Source organism: Mesocricetus auratus, unplaced genomic scaffold, assembly GCF_017639785.1.
Source record: "Mesocricetus auratus isolate SY011 unplaced genomic scaffold, BCM_Maur_2.0 Super-Scaffold_100014, whole genome shotgun sequence".
Lineage (NCBI taxonomy): Eukaryota > Metazoa > Chordata > Mammalia > Rodentia > Cricetidae > Mesocricetus > Mesocricetus auratus.
In genome coordinates, this window is record NW_024429197.1 from 74,742,995 (window position 1) to 74,755,225 (window position 12,231).

Consider the following 12,231-nt stretch of genomic DNA (forward strand, 5'->3'; position numbering starts at 1 on the left):
TTAATACACTTTAAAAACATTACTGATTGTGTGTGTGTGTGAGTGTGTGTATGCTACAATGCATGTGTGAAGATCAGAGGACAACTTAAAGGAATCAATTCTCTCCTTCCACCCTGAGGGTTCTAAGAATCAAATTCAGGTTGTCAGGTTTGGTGGGCAGTGCTTTTACTCTGTTAGTAGTCTTCCTGGCCCAGGAGTACATACTCAGGAACTATGCAAGATTATATGCAAAGACCTAGACATAGACATAGACATTAAAGCGTTGTTTGGGATAGAAATAAATCATCTAATTAATAAGAAATAGGTTTTTATAATAGCATATATATTTATAACCTCTGTTTCAAAGTTCATTATAGCAGGAAACAGTATGACCTAGAAGCTAGACATACCCTTCAGTAGCTGAAAACAATGAAGGTAAATGTTTAGTGACATGGAAATGCATTAATGTATAAGCAAGTAAACAGAACAGCTATGAAGTATAGCCCCATTTATAAAAGCACACATGCACTCATTCATACACATAGATGATGTAATGGTAGCTGAATTATAACTAACCATTTCCTTTGTCTTTTCTTCTGCATTTTTTTTTTATTTACCTCTACTGAATAGACAATAGCTTGTATTCTAAAGAATAAATAAAAGAGAGTATTAGAGGGTGAGCATGTACATTCTGTTCCAACCCAGGTGAAATTTGCTAGAGATTCTGGTTCTGATGGCCACAGTGTGAGCTCCCGGGACTCTGCAGCCCCCTCCCCTGTACCTGCTGCCGACAGCCTCTCTGGTGACCCTGTGGTGACACCACCCATATCATTGCCTCTCAAATCTGGGTAAGACATTAGGGCCATGGCAAGCTCTAGGATTCCTTAACATGGTTCTTGAGACATAGATTAAAACTGCAATCAATTTTAAGTAATTGGAAAAAAAAACAGGATCAGGAAAATGGGGAAATGTTGCATCAGATTCTTCTGTCAAGGTGGTAATAAGAATATCTGCAAAAGTCTGGAAGAAAGCTGAGTAAAGGGCAAAGGGCATGGATACTGAATTCAGGCCCTGAGAAAGTGGCATGAATCTGAATGAAAGACTGTTGAGCTTTCGTACCTGCAAAGACTATGCAAATAACAAGGGTTAAAATCCAGGGTCAGTTACTCAGCTGAGCATTTCAAAGACAACGTTTTTAAGCCGGCCTAATTTGGGTTTGTGATTACAGACTTTGGATTGTCTCAGGATGTTTTATCTGATTTCAGGGAGCCTGCTCTTCGTTCCAAATCTAACTCTCTCAGTGAGCAGCTTACTGTAAATACAGTGAGTATGATTCTGTACCCGCCACTGACTCAGGGTGGGAATTATCAGGGCTTTCATTTTACCCTACTTGGAGGTCAGCCAGTAGAAATTGCCTTGTGCTTTTACATCAGCTGCTCTGAATTAAAGGCAGATGGGCCCCGAGAAAATGGTGTGACTTTTCAATTCCTCAGTTTCTTTATTGATGCAGTGGGAACAGTTCTCACAGCCCCCTTACCGTTCCTGTGGGGATTAAAGACGCTCCTAAAGGCGGAGCGCAGAGCCTATGCTGCGTTATTTTTAATGAGCCTGTGCTGTGGTGTTGCTAGGAGAGTGGTGTGAGTGAGGGTGTGAGAAACCCTGCAGTAAAGTGCGCTCCATCCTAGAGATGCCATTTATTCTAACAGGGATGGACTAGAGGCTCATCCTTGGCTTTCTCTGTTGCTTATTCTGTTTGACCTTGAAGAACTCATCTCTAAATAGGTTTATGTCTTAAGTATGTAACTTGACATAACGAAATGAACACTTACTGAGTTTTCAGTATTGTATCTGGTATATTATAAGTGCTTAATAAGCATTGTTCACATTGTAATGTCAAAAAGAACAAAATTCTGCAACTGCCACCACCACCAAAAAAAAGTGTGTGTGTGTGGGGGGGGGAGGAGATTGGACAGCACTCATTTACCTGAATGAGTGGACACCCTGTGCTTTTACTCTCTCAGAGGAGTTGAGGCTTCTTCATCCTCTGATTGGCTTTGAGCAGGTCATGGATGCTCTGTTTCCCCAGTGGTCAGAGGAGAGGACCAACTGCTATTTTAGTAAAATTTGGATTTGGATGCCTTTACGAGGGATGAAAAATTTCCTGCAGCCTTACTTGGTCCATGCAGACTCTGAGCACGCTGCAGATGGCAGGCAAAGAACTTCAAGTTCAAGCAAGGCCTTCCCCTGCCACGCCACTGGGGGCAGTAGGTGGTGGGTGGAGCCAGGTCCTTCCTCCAGCCCTGTGTACATTCAGCCACAGCGGGACACACTTCACAAATACCTGGTCTGCTGGAGAAAGAACTCTCTAAGCCAAGTGTGCATTAGCACTCTCATTTCAGAGCAGGGACCCGTGTATAAAAGGGATGGTGCACACGAAAGCAGCCCATCCCAGATCTATAGGGCTTAGTTTTACTGTTGTTGTTAACTGTGTGCTTCTGTGCATGACACCTTTAATTCTTACTTTCTTTTTGGGACCATAGGGATTGCAGCCTAGCTGAATGTGCACAGACAGACATCTTTCTTGCCATTATTTCCTCAATACTGTATTTACATAACATTCGTATTGTATTTGGTATCATAAATAATTCTTGCTTTCTAGAAGAGTAGCTTCAAATAGGGATAGTAGGGCTAGAGGTTTTGACACAAGAAGTAGACATGTTTGAAAGCAATAAACCTCAGTCACAGTGATGTTTGTGCCTTCTTTTTAGAGTCCTGATACAGTCAAGGCCAAGCTGATCTCTAGGATGGCTAAAATGGGCCAGCCCATGCTGCCCATCCTTCCACCACAACTGGATTGCAATGACTCAGAAACGGAAGTATGTCCCCGTAACTGTATTGAAATGCATAATGTAGGTGCTGCCGTCTCTGTTTCTTTGGCTGAATTAAGTTCCTTTCCTGCTTCTAGTCCAGAGTTACTGTGAGATCAGTGTGGGTACATGTCTTTCTACTGTGATTAGGCCTTCCCCAAATGGAGGTAAATCCTGCACATCTGACCCAAGAACTGGACCATTTAGAGGTAATTCTGCACATCAGACACAAGAACTAGACAATTGAGAGAGGTTTGGTTAGTGTTCATGTGCCAGGATCTGGAATCTGTATTGCTCATAATCTTTAGCTGTCTGTCTGGAATTAATAAATCTGCTTCATGTTGAGAAAAAAAGGATCAATCTTTGGTCAAGATGTACAACCCACAGCAGCCACTCTATTCTATGTTTTAAAAGTTTCTTTTACTCTTAAATTTTTATGCATATGCGTGTTTTGCCTGTCTACATGTCTACAGGTGCTCAATTCTACTTCCTTTTTTTTTTTTTTTCCTTTGAGCCTGAGTCTGACCATGTTGCCTAGGCTCATAATGTCCTTGTTCAAGTGGTTTTCTACCTCCGTCTCCCAGGGTATGGGACCACAGGCACATGCCACTACTTCTGGCTTCCAGCCATGCTTGTTGAGTGAATGTTTGGCTCAGTTTGGGGAATACTGATTTTCTCACCAAAGATACCTGTTTAAATACCAAACGGTTACATTTTACGATTTTATATATGATGCTTTCCCTGTGTTTAAAAATGTTCAAGAATTTTGTTGAAATCGTATCTACTAATCCCCCTTGTTTTTTGCTCTTGACATTGTGCTTAGAAAGCATCCCCAGGGCTGGGGAGCTAGTTTATGGGTAAAGTGCTTGCTATGCAAACCTAAGTAGTTCTTCAGTACCCAATTAAAAGCTAGGTTCAGTGGCTCTTGCCTGTAATCCCAGTCCTGAGGAGAGGTGTGGACACAGGGATCCCTGGGTCTGAGAGTCAGTCAGTGAGCTCTAGGTTTGGTGAGAGACCCTGACTCAGAATTACAGTGGGGAATGGTTGTGCAAAACACCCAGTATTGACCTCTGACCTCCACAGAAGTGCACAGATGTGCACATGTCCTCCTATATACACACATGAACACATATAACACATACATACAAAAAAGCACTCCAATTTTAGATTTTAGAAATATGGTATATCTTCAGAAATATGATTATTTTATATTTATTTATATCTAAATTTGTAATACACAAAAACATAAAATAACTTAAGCCTTTTTTCAAAGGTTATCTTGTTTCTGATGAAACAATCCTTTCTCAGATGAACTGAAATAAATGATAAATTGATTTTTGAAATTGTTTTTCATTTGATATAAAATGAAAAGATATAAAATGTGCTTTGAAGTAGGACTTATTTTTTTATAGTATTGTTTTGTTTCCTGGGAAGTTCTGACATTTTAAATGGAGGTTATTGTTTTGTTATTGTTCTCTTGGTTTCTACAAATGAAATTTGAATAATATAATTCATTAAAATTACATTTTGTATATAATTAAAGTTTAAACATAATTAGAAGTAAGTTACTTTATTGTATGATAATTAAAAATTATAAAGAAAGAATATGCTTAATAGTAAGGGCATTTTCTTTATATATTGCTTTATAAGTTAACTCTTAAACTTAATGTTATATCATAAATGTTCATGTTAATATCAGTAATATACATAAAGTATTGGCAATTCAGTGACCTTCTATTTATTGTAATTCTCTTTACTCTCCTGGTAGACATTTGAGTTGACTTAGAAATTGGTAATAATCTAAAAGTGGGATGATTTTCTTAGAAGAGAACCACAGCACATGAATTATAGTCACATGTATTGTGTGTTATGACTTCCTGTTCTTGCATGAACAGGAAGACAGAACAGCTTTATTTAGAGTTACAGCTTTGGTTTTATGATTCGTTAAAAAAATACATAAAGAATGAGAGCAAACAGCTGGGTGTGGTGACATACACCCTTAATCTCAGCACTTGGGAGGCAGAGACAGGAGTGTCTCTGAGTTTAAGACCAATCTGGTCCACATAGCAAGCAAGTTCCAGGACAGCCATGGCTGCATAGAAAGACTCAAAAAAAAAAAAAAAAAGACAATAACAACGGAAGAATTTGGGTAAAGATTGTAGACCGCCAGCATCAAAGCCAGCATGCCAATGAGGTGCAGAGAATCCCACTCTGTCCAGTTCCCTGTGTCAGCTCCGAGCTCTGGGGAAATAATTTGGCAGAAGAGTGAGGCTGGGTTGTTGCTGGCTTTTTCTTGTATAGGAGCCCTTCTTTTGGGAACAGGTTGGATCAGTTAGGTAGCTAACAGTGCGTTCTGTAATCTGTCGGTTCGTATCTGCAGAAATGACTGTATTTAATTATTTGATATGATTTATAGGAAGAAAGCCTCTCACTGTCTTGCATAATTGAATGATTCCTTTGTATGACTCATATCCTTTACTATTGGCTTCCTGCCTGCCTTTCCTTCCTCTTTCTTGCTTGGAAATCCTGTATTTCGAGCAGAGTTAGTGACGGGCAGCCTCAGTCTCCGGCCAAAGACTCACACATAGAGACCAACCCTTGTGCCTCTTTCAGGATGCAACTGCTCTCCGAGGAGCTGGGCAGGCTCTGGTGATGCCATCTGTCCAGCCTTCCCTTCAGCCAGCCCATCCAGTGTTACCACAGATGGCCTCACAGGGTAAGAAAGGAATCTCTCTAAGGCTCGGCCCTTGAGTTGGATCCAAGTTTTCTTCAATGTTCCTTAGATTATTAGCTTGCATTGTTAGTGCTAGGGCCTGGATTAGGGACTAACACTTGTCAGTTTGTCCTAGTAGAACACTTTCAGACTCAGATGGAGTCAGCCTGTTTGTTGTGGTTTCTGCTGTGTGGGTGGCCCTGTCCTTTGGAAGCCTGTGTCAGCTGTGGAGACATGTCCCTCTGTGTCACTCTGCACTTGTGTCAGCAGATAGCATCTGAGGCAGGCGTGTGAGGAGACACTGTTTCAGTCAGTTGCTGGGGTGCCCGGGGAGCTGCTTGGGGAGATTAAGTCGGGAAAGTGGTCCAGCTTAAGGCATAGGAATGTCAGGTGCTACTCCAGACTCATGAGTGTGAAGGGAAGCCCCTGGAAAGGACCCCACCTGACATCAAACCTTCTGCAAAGCTGACTAACTTATGAGAGGCAGGGATTCAGCAGGTCCAGAAACCAGTTGTAATTTATCATGGGCCATCTTTAGCACCCTTAATAGCCAATTTTTAAAAAATTATTTATTTTTTTATTCTATACGTCTTTTACATCATGTATCTTAAATCTAATTCATTTCCTCATCTTTTTGCATATGCCCTCTGCCCCTGCACAACCCCCAAGTAAAACAAGCTTTAAAAGAAAAACAGAAAAAAACAAAGTAAATAAAAAAGGCAAAACTTAAAAATCTCTTATGGAAGCTGCAGTGTGACACCGTGAGTCACACCATGAACTCCTTTGTCCGTGTATCTTTACTTGCAAGTTCACGGCAGAGTCATTGGTTTGGTTCGAGGCCCCTGGTTTCTACTACACTATTAATGCGGGGCCTTCACTAGGACTCCTCTAATATCCTGCTGCTGCCCTGTGTCATGGAGACCCTGCAGCTTTGGGTCTGCAGGGTAGGCCCTTCATATGATCCAGCAGATCATAGATGGGTCGATTGTGGGATGAGCCAAGTCATAACCTTGGGTCTGGGCCTGGGCAGCTGTAGGATGGGTCTACCAGATGTGAAATGGGGACAGCTCTCCCATGCTGCCTCTAGTGCATGCTTAATAGCCATTTACTGCCCCTGTCTGCGTGTGACCTAACATCTCTGTCACTATTAGGTAAATCCTTTGGACCCAAAGCTAAGAATGTGGTCAGATGCCATCCGAGGCCCGAAACTTGAGATCTCATGCCTTTCCTGAACATAACTCCATGATGTTTCCACCATTGTATTTAAAAAGGGTCTAGATTTGTGAAAACTTCATGAAACTGTCTATTACGTAAGAACATGGAATTTGGAGTAACCCATATCCGTGTTTCTGGGTCATGGTCATGAATATTTGGCTCCAAAATAAATTATTTCTTTATACCCTGTGAGGTGAGAGTTGTGCTTTTGCATTAGCACAAGAAACAAGGATGGATAACCGAAAAAATATCTTGATTTATTTTAGCACCTCAACCGACTGTTTCTGGGTTCCAGTCACCCTCTGCTGCCTTGATGCAAGTTGCACCCCTTGACTCCCACTCAGCTGTACCTGGAAATACTCAGACCTTCCAGGTAACTATTTTTTAAATTTATTTATTTATTTGTTATTTTGAGACAGGGTCTCATTGTGTAGCCTTGGCTTGCCTCAAACTCTCAGAGATCTGCTGCCTCCTGCCTCCCAAGAGGCACATCCAGCCCTCAGGTAACAGTCTTATTTTAAAGCAGTTTTAGTCATGAGATATAATTTCTGTTGATCTTCTTGTTTGAACACAGAAGATCCTTTCTCTCCTTTTTTTGTTTGTTTGTTTGTTTTTCGAGACAGGGTTTCTCTGTATTGTTTTGGAGGCTGTCGGTCCAGCCTGGCCTCGAACTCACAGAGATCCGCCTGCCTCTGCCTCCCGAGTGCTGGGATTAAAGGCGTGCGCCACCACCGCTCTGCCTCTCTCCTTTTTACACAGTAGCAATTCCCCAAATCAAAGTTTGTAATTTCCCTTTCCCTAAATTATCATTTTCTGACCCCTAAAACCACATGAGGCTTTCTGTTTACCAGTCTCTGTGAAGATTAAGCAAAGTGCCGCTAAAGGCTGGGCCTGGCACATAGCAAGGCCCCGCTGGTGCACACAATAGCAAGAGCTGTCTCCCCAGGCCCCGCCCTCCGTGGTGAGAATCAAAACTGAGGGAAGCCTGCTGCAATGGAAAAATCCCTCTATCACGCACTAAGAATTTTTGTTTTAATTAAACAATGTTTAGGTTGTTACATTGTCCTTGGAAATAATCAGTTTTCCTGTGGGGAAAGAATGACTCTCCTCAAAATGATAGGTGATGTTTATGGTGCATTTGCCTTTTGCTAAGCACTTAATTGCCAGTTGCTAGGGGCTTTGCCTCTGTCACCTCATTGAGCCCATGTAGCAAATCCCCATAAAACAGTGACATCTTCCTTTCACAGTTGAGATACTCAGTGAGTATGAGAGCTCCTGGTCACCCAGGTAAGCATCTAGCAGGGGGACTGGACTTGGTGGAAACATCTGTAATCCCAGCACTAAGGAACTAGAAGCAGGGCCATCAAGAAAGCAAGGATATGTTCAGCTATACAGTGATTTTGAGGCTGCCTGAGCTACATGAGACTTTGTCTGAAAATACATAAACAAAACAGTCCAGGGGCTCAGCTGTGAAGAACCCACCATATTAGGTGTGTTAGAAACCCCCCACGTGTGTGCATAGACACACAGGCTCACAGATTTTATTAGAATCCCCCATGTGTGCATAGAAACACAGGCTCACAGATTTTATTAGAACCCCCCCCATGTGTGCATAAACACACAGGAGCACAGATTTTATTAGAACCCCCCACGTGTACATAGACACACAGGAGCACAGATTTTATTAGAACCCCCCATGTGTGCATAGACACACAGGCTCACAGATTTTATTAGAACCCCCCATGTGTGCATAGACACACAGGAGCACAGATTTTATTAGAATCCCCCATGTGTGCATAGATACACAGGCTCACAGATTTTATTAGAATCCCCCCATGTGTGCATAGACACACAGGAGCACAGATTTTATTAGAACCCCCCATGTGTGCATAGACACACAGGCTCACAGATTTTATTAGAACCCCCCACGTGTGTGCATAGACACACAGGAGCACAGATTTTATTAGAACCCGCCACATGTGTGCATAGACACACAGGAGCACAGATTTTATTAGAATCCCCCATGTGTGCATAGACACACAGGCTCACAGATTTTATTAGAACCCCCCACATGTGTGCATAGACACACAGGAGCACAGATTTTATTAGAACCTCCCACGTGTGAGCATAGACACACAGGAGCACAGATTTTATTAGAACCCCCCACGTGTGTGCATAGACACACAGGAGCACAGATTTTATTAGGATCCCCCCACGTGTGTGCATAGACACACAGGAGCACAGATTTTATTAGAATCCCCCCACGTGTATGCATAGACACACAGGCTCACAGATTTTATTAGAACCCCCCACGTGTGTGCATAGACACACAGGAGCACAGATTTTATTAGAACCCGCCACATGTGTGCATAGACACACAGGAGCACAGATTTTATTAGAACCCCCCACGTGTGTGCATAGACACACAGGAGCACAGATTTTATTAGAACCCCCCACGTGTGAGCATAGACACACAGGCGCACAGATTTTAAAGAGAGGCATCCTGAGGCATCCAGGAAGTTGGCTGGTTTAGTTTGAAAATATGAAAACTAACTTTTTTTCTTCAAAAGAAACTAAACAGGGTTTGCTTAGTTTCAAGTTTTCCTTAAAAATAGGCCTGGTAGTAGGGAATACATTCACATTTCATAAAATCATATTGCCAGAGGATAACTATTCCTCAGATTCTGGGTAGGACTGGAGTGACCAGGTACCATCAAGTTCCATAGACAACTGCCTAACCCTGGTCTTATCATTTGCAGCTTTAGTAACTTCAAGCCTCCTCCCTGTTTATCTGCTTTGTTCTGTAACTTGTCACTTTCTCAGCCCTGTGCAGGTGTGCAAGCCTACACATATCCCCAGGCATGCTCAGTTACCTCCCAGCTACAGCCTGTTCGGCCCTTGTACCCAGCACCACTGTCCCAGGCTCCGCACTTCCAAGGTAGGGAATAACTTCTTCCTCCCAGTCTCTCGTCCCTCCCATTCTGTTTTCATGTTTCTTCCAACAGCTCTCTATCTACCCTTTCTTCCTTCTCATTGTTGTATCAGCTTGATCGAGATGTAATTTACATACTATATGATTCCCTGAAATATATATTTAAATACAGTGTGTATAGTACATGTTGTGTATCCACATATATGTGCATGCAAATGAGTGTGTAGGCCAGAGCAGGGCAGTGAATGACTTCCTCTATTGGTCTGAAGCCTATTGTTATAAGACTAGGTCTCTCAGTGGACTGGAAATCTGCCATTTTGGGCAGACTGGCTAGCCAGGGAACTTTCAGGGTCTACTGCATCTACCACCCAGTGCTGGGGTTGCAGGTATGCACAACCATGCTCTACTTTATTTGTTACTATCTCTGTTGGATGCTGGGGATTCAAATTCAGGTCTTTGAGCTTGTGGAGCAAACACTTTTACCACACCCCACACATCTCCCCACACCCCAGGGTTTTATTTTTTTTTTTTTTAAGGAAAAGTTCAGAGTTGTGCATCTATCACAACAATCCATTTTTAGAACATTTGCATCTTTCCCAAAGTCTCTTTGTACCCACATTCTGGGTCTTTTTCCCTCCATGGTCTCTTACCAGCCCTTGTAATTCTTCTGTCAGAGTGACTAGTGTGTACAGCAGGTAGTGTAAGAGCAAACACTAGAGGGGATTGAGAGGAAGCACTGGGTGTTGAGTGCCTCAGATGAAAACTGTTTTGTTAAAAATTGTAAATTATGGAAGTAATTCACTTTAATAGAAATGTCAAGCAGTAAAAATGGGGTAAAATAAAGGTAAGTGTCCTCTCTGTCATTAAACTTTCTGCCCATAGGAGAGCATCTCTCATAGTTGCTTGGGCAACTTTGTGTGTATTTTATGCTGTGCAAGGTGAAATGTTGACTGATGTGTGTTGGTTTTCTGCCATGGTGAGTTACAGCCATGTGCTGCTATGCCCATCTTGCATGTAAAATACTCTGTTGTAATGATTTGTTTATATGTTAGTTTCTCAGATGAAGCCCACTAAGATTGGAAACCATGTTTTATTTATGGCAGTATTCCTGGTGCCTGAGCAATCCTGGCCTGCTATTGGGTGAACGGGGAAACAATATAAGCATCAGTACACTTGGACCTGTGCAAACTTGGGTCAGATTTTGCAGAAATATAGCCTAGTTATTATTAGTTTGGGAACCCTTTTGTCTACATTCCCTCTTCTGTGTCTTCTGACACTGTGAAATCACGTATTGTATGTATTTCCTAGTACGTGGAAGGGGTCCTTTCTTTTCTCTGCTAAAACCGCCCTTGATTTTTCTACCCATAGCTTCCTCTTTCCAGGTTTGTAAGTTAGTTGTTTTTCATGTCTGTGTAGGAGCAGGTGACATGATGTCTTTTCTCATGACTGAAGCTCGGCAACACAACACTGAAATTCGAATGGCAGTCAGCAAAGTGGCTGACAAAATGGATCATCTCATGACTAAGGTGAGTGAGTCAGAACTGAGGCTTGGGCCAAGGATGGCTCAGCAGGTAAAAGCACTTCTGAACACATTCAACAACCTGAGTTTTATTCCTGAAATTTGTCATGGAAAGAGAGAACTGACTCCTGCAAATTATGCTCTGACCTTGGCACTTTTGCAGGGACACAGGTGTGTATGTCCATAATCAAACATATCCTGTGTACACATAAAAGGAGATAACAAAAGTGTAAAAAAGGGGAGGGTGTTGGGGCAGGAGATAGACAATAAATAGGTTGTAAATAGAAGAAGCCACAGTTGTAACAAAACTCTTTGTTGGTTTCCCGTATTCACAGCTGTAGTCTCTTACCTAGAAGGGTGGTTATCTTTCCTTTGGGATCAAGTTAGCAGGAGAAAGCAGGCTTATGTTTAGATATTGTCTCAGGATGACTGGCCCTGGGTGAGTTACATCCCAGCATGCTTACATGGTCTTCCTGGCATCCCTTTTGCAGGTTGAAGAGTTGCAAAAGCATAGTGCTGGCAATTCTGTGCTTCTTCCTAGCATGGCAGTCACGATGGAAGCAAGCATGATTATGAGCAACATCCAGCGAATCATTCAGGTGAGGGCAATGGAGCACACAGCACAGGCTGGAGAGCGTGGGCATGCCCCTCCTTAGATCAGACATGCTACCCTTTGAAGATCTGTCCCCACCCCAGAAACAGCATGCGCTGAACACTACAGTTGAAAAGCCATTACAGCTTAGTTTAGTCCTATGACTTACACCGCTGTATTAGCTATTTTTCTCATTGCCTTGACTGAATACCTGATAACAAACAACTCAAGGAAGCAGGAGCTACCCTGCCTCCTAGTCTGAGAGCAAACAAGCCCTCACAGCAGGTAAGAGTGGGAATAGAGGTGAGGCAACCGGTCCCATTGAGCGAGAGCCAACAGGAAGTGGGATCTAGCTAGGAACCCTCAGGACCACCCTCCGTGACCCACGTCCTTTAACTGGACCCTACTTCCAGT

At 42.6% G+C, this 12,231-nt stretch overlaps 1 protein-coding gene across 3 annotated transcripts in view; it reads left to right on the forward strand.

Annotated features, from left to right (window-relative positions):
- The window catches only part of Fkbp15 (FKBP prolyl isomerase family member 15), a 73,269-nt gene that overhangs the window by 30,540 nt on the left and 30,498 nt on the right, over positions 1-12,231 (forward strand). For all 3 annotated transcript variants that reach the window (XM_040757405.1, XM_040757403.1, XM_040757404.1), the window contains 8 exons: positions 685-827; positions 1,245-1,302; positions 2,748-2,855; positions 5,460-5,562; positions 7,041-7,147; positions 9,598-9,712; positions 11,123-11,232; positions 11,717-11,824. In XM_040757405.1, coding sequence (XP_040613339.1) covers positions 685-827; positions 1,245-1,302; positions 2,748-2,855; positions 5,460-5,562; positions 7,041-7,147; positions 9,598-9,712; positions 11,123-11,232; positions 11,717-11,824 — 852 coding nt within the window. The remainder of the gene's footprint in view (positions 1-684; positions 828-1,244; positions 1,303-2,747; positions 2,856-5,459; positions 5,563-7,040; positions 7,148-9,597; positions 9,713-11,122; positions 11,233-11,716; positions 11,825-12,231) is intronic.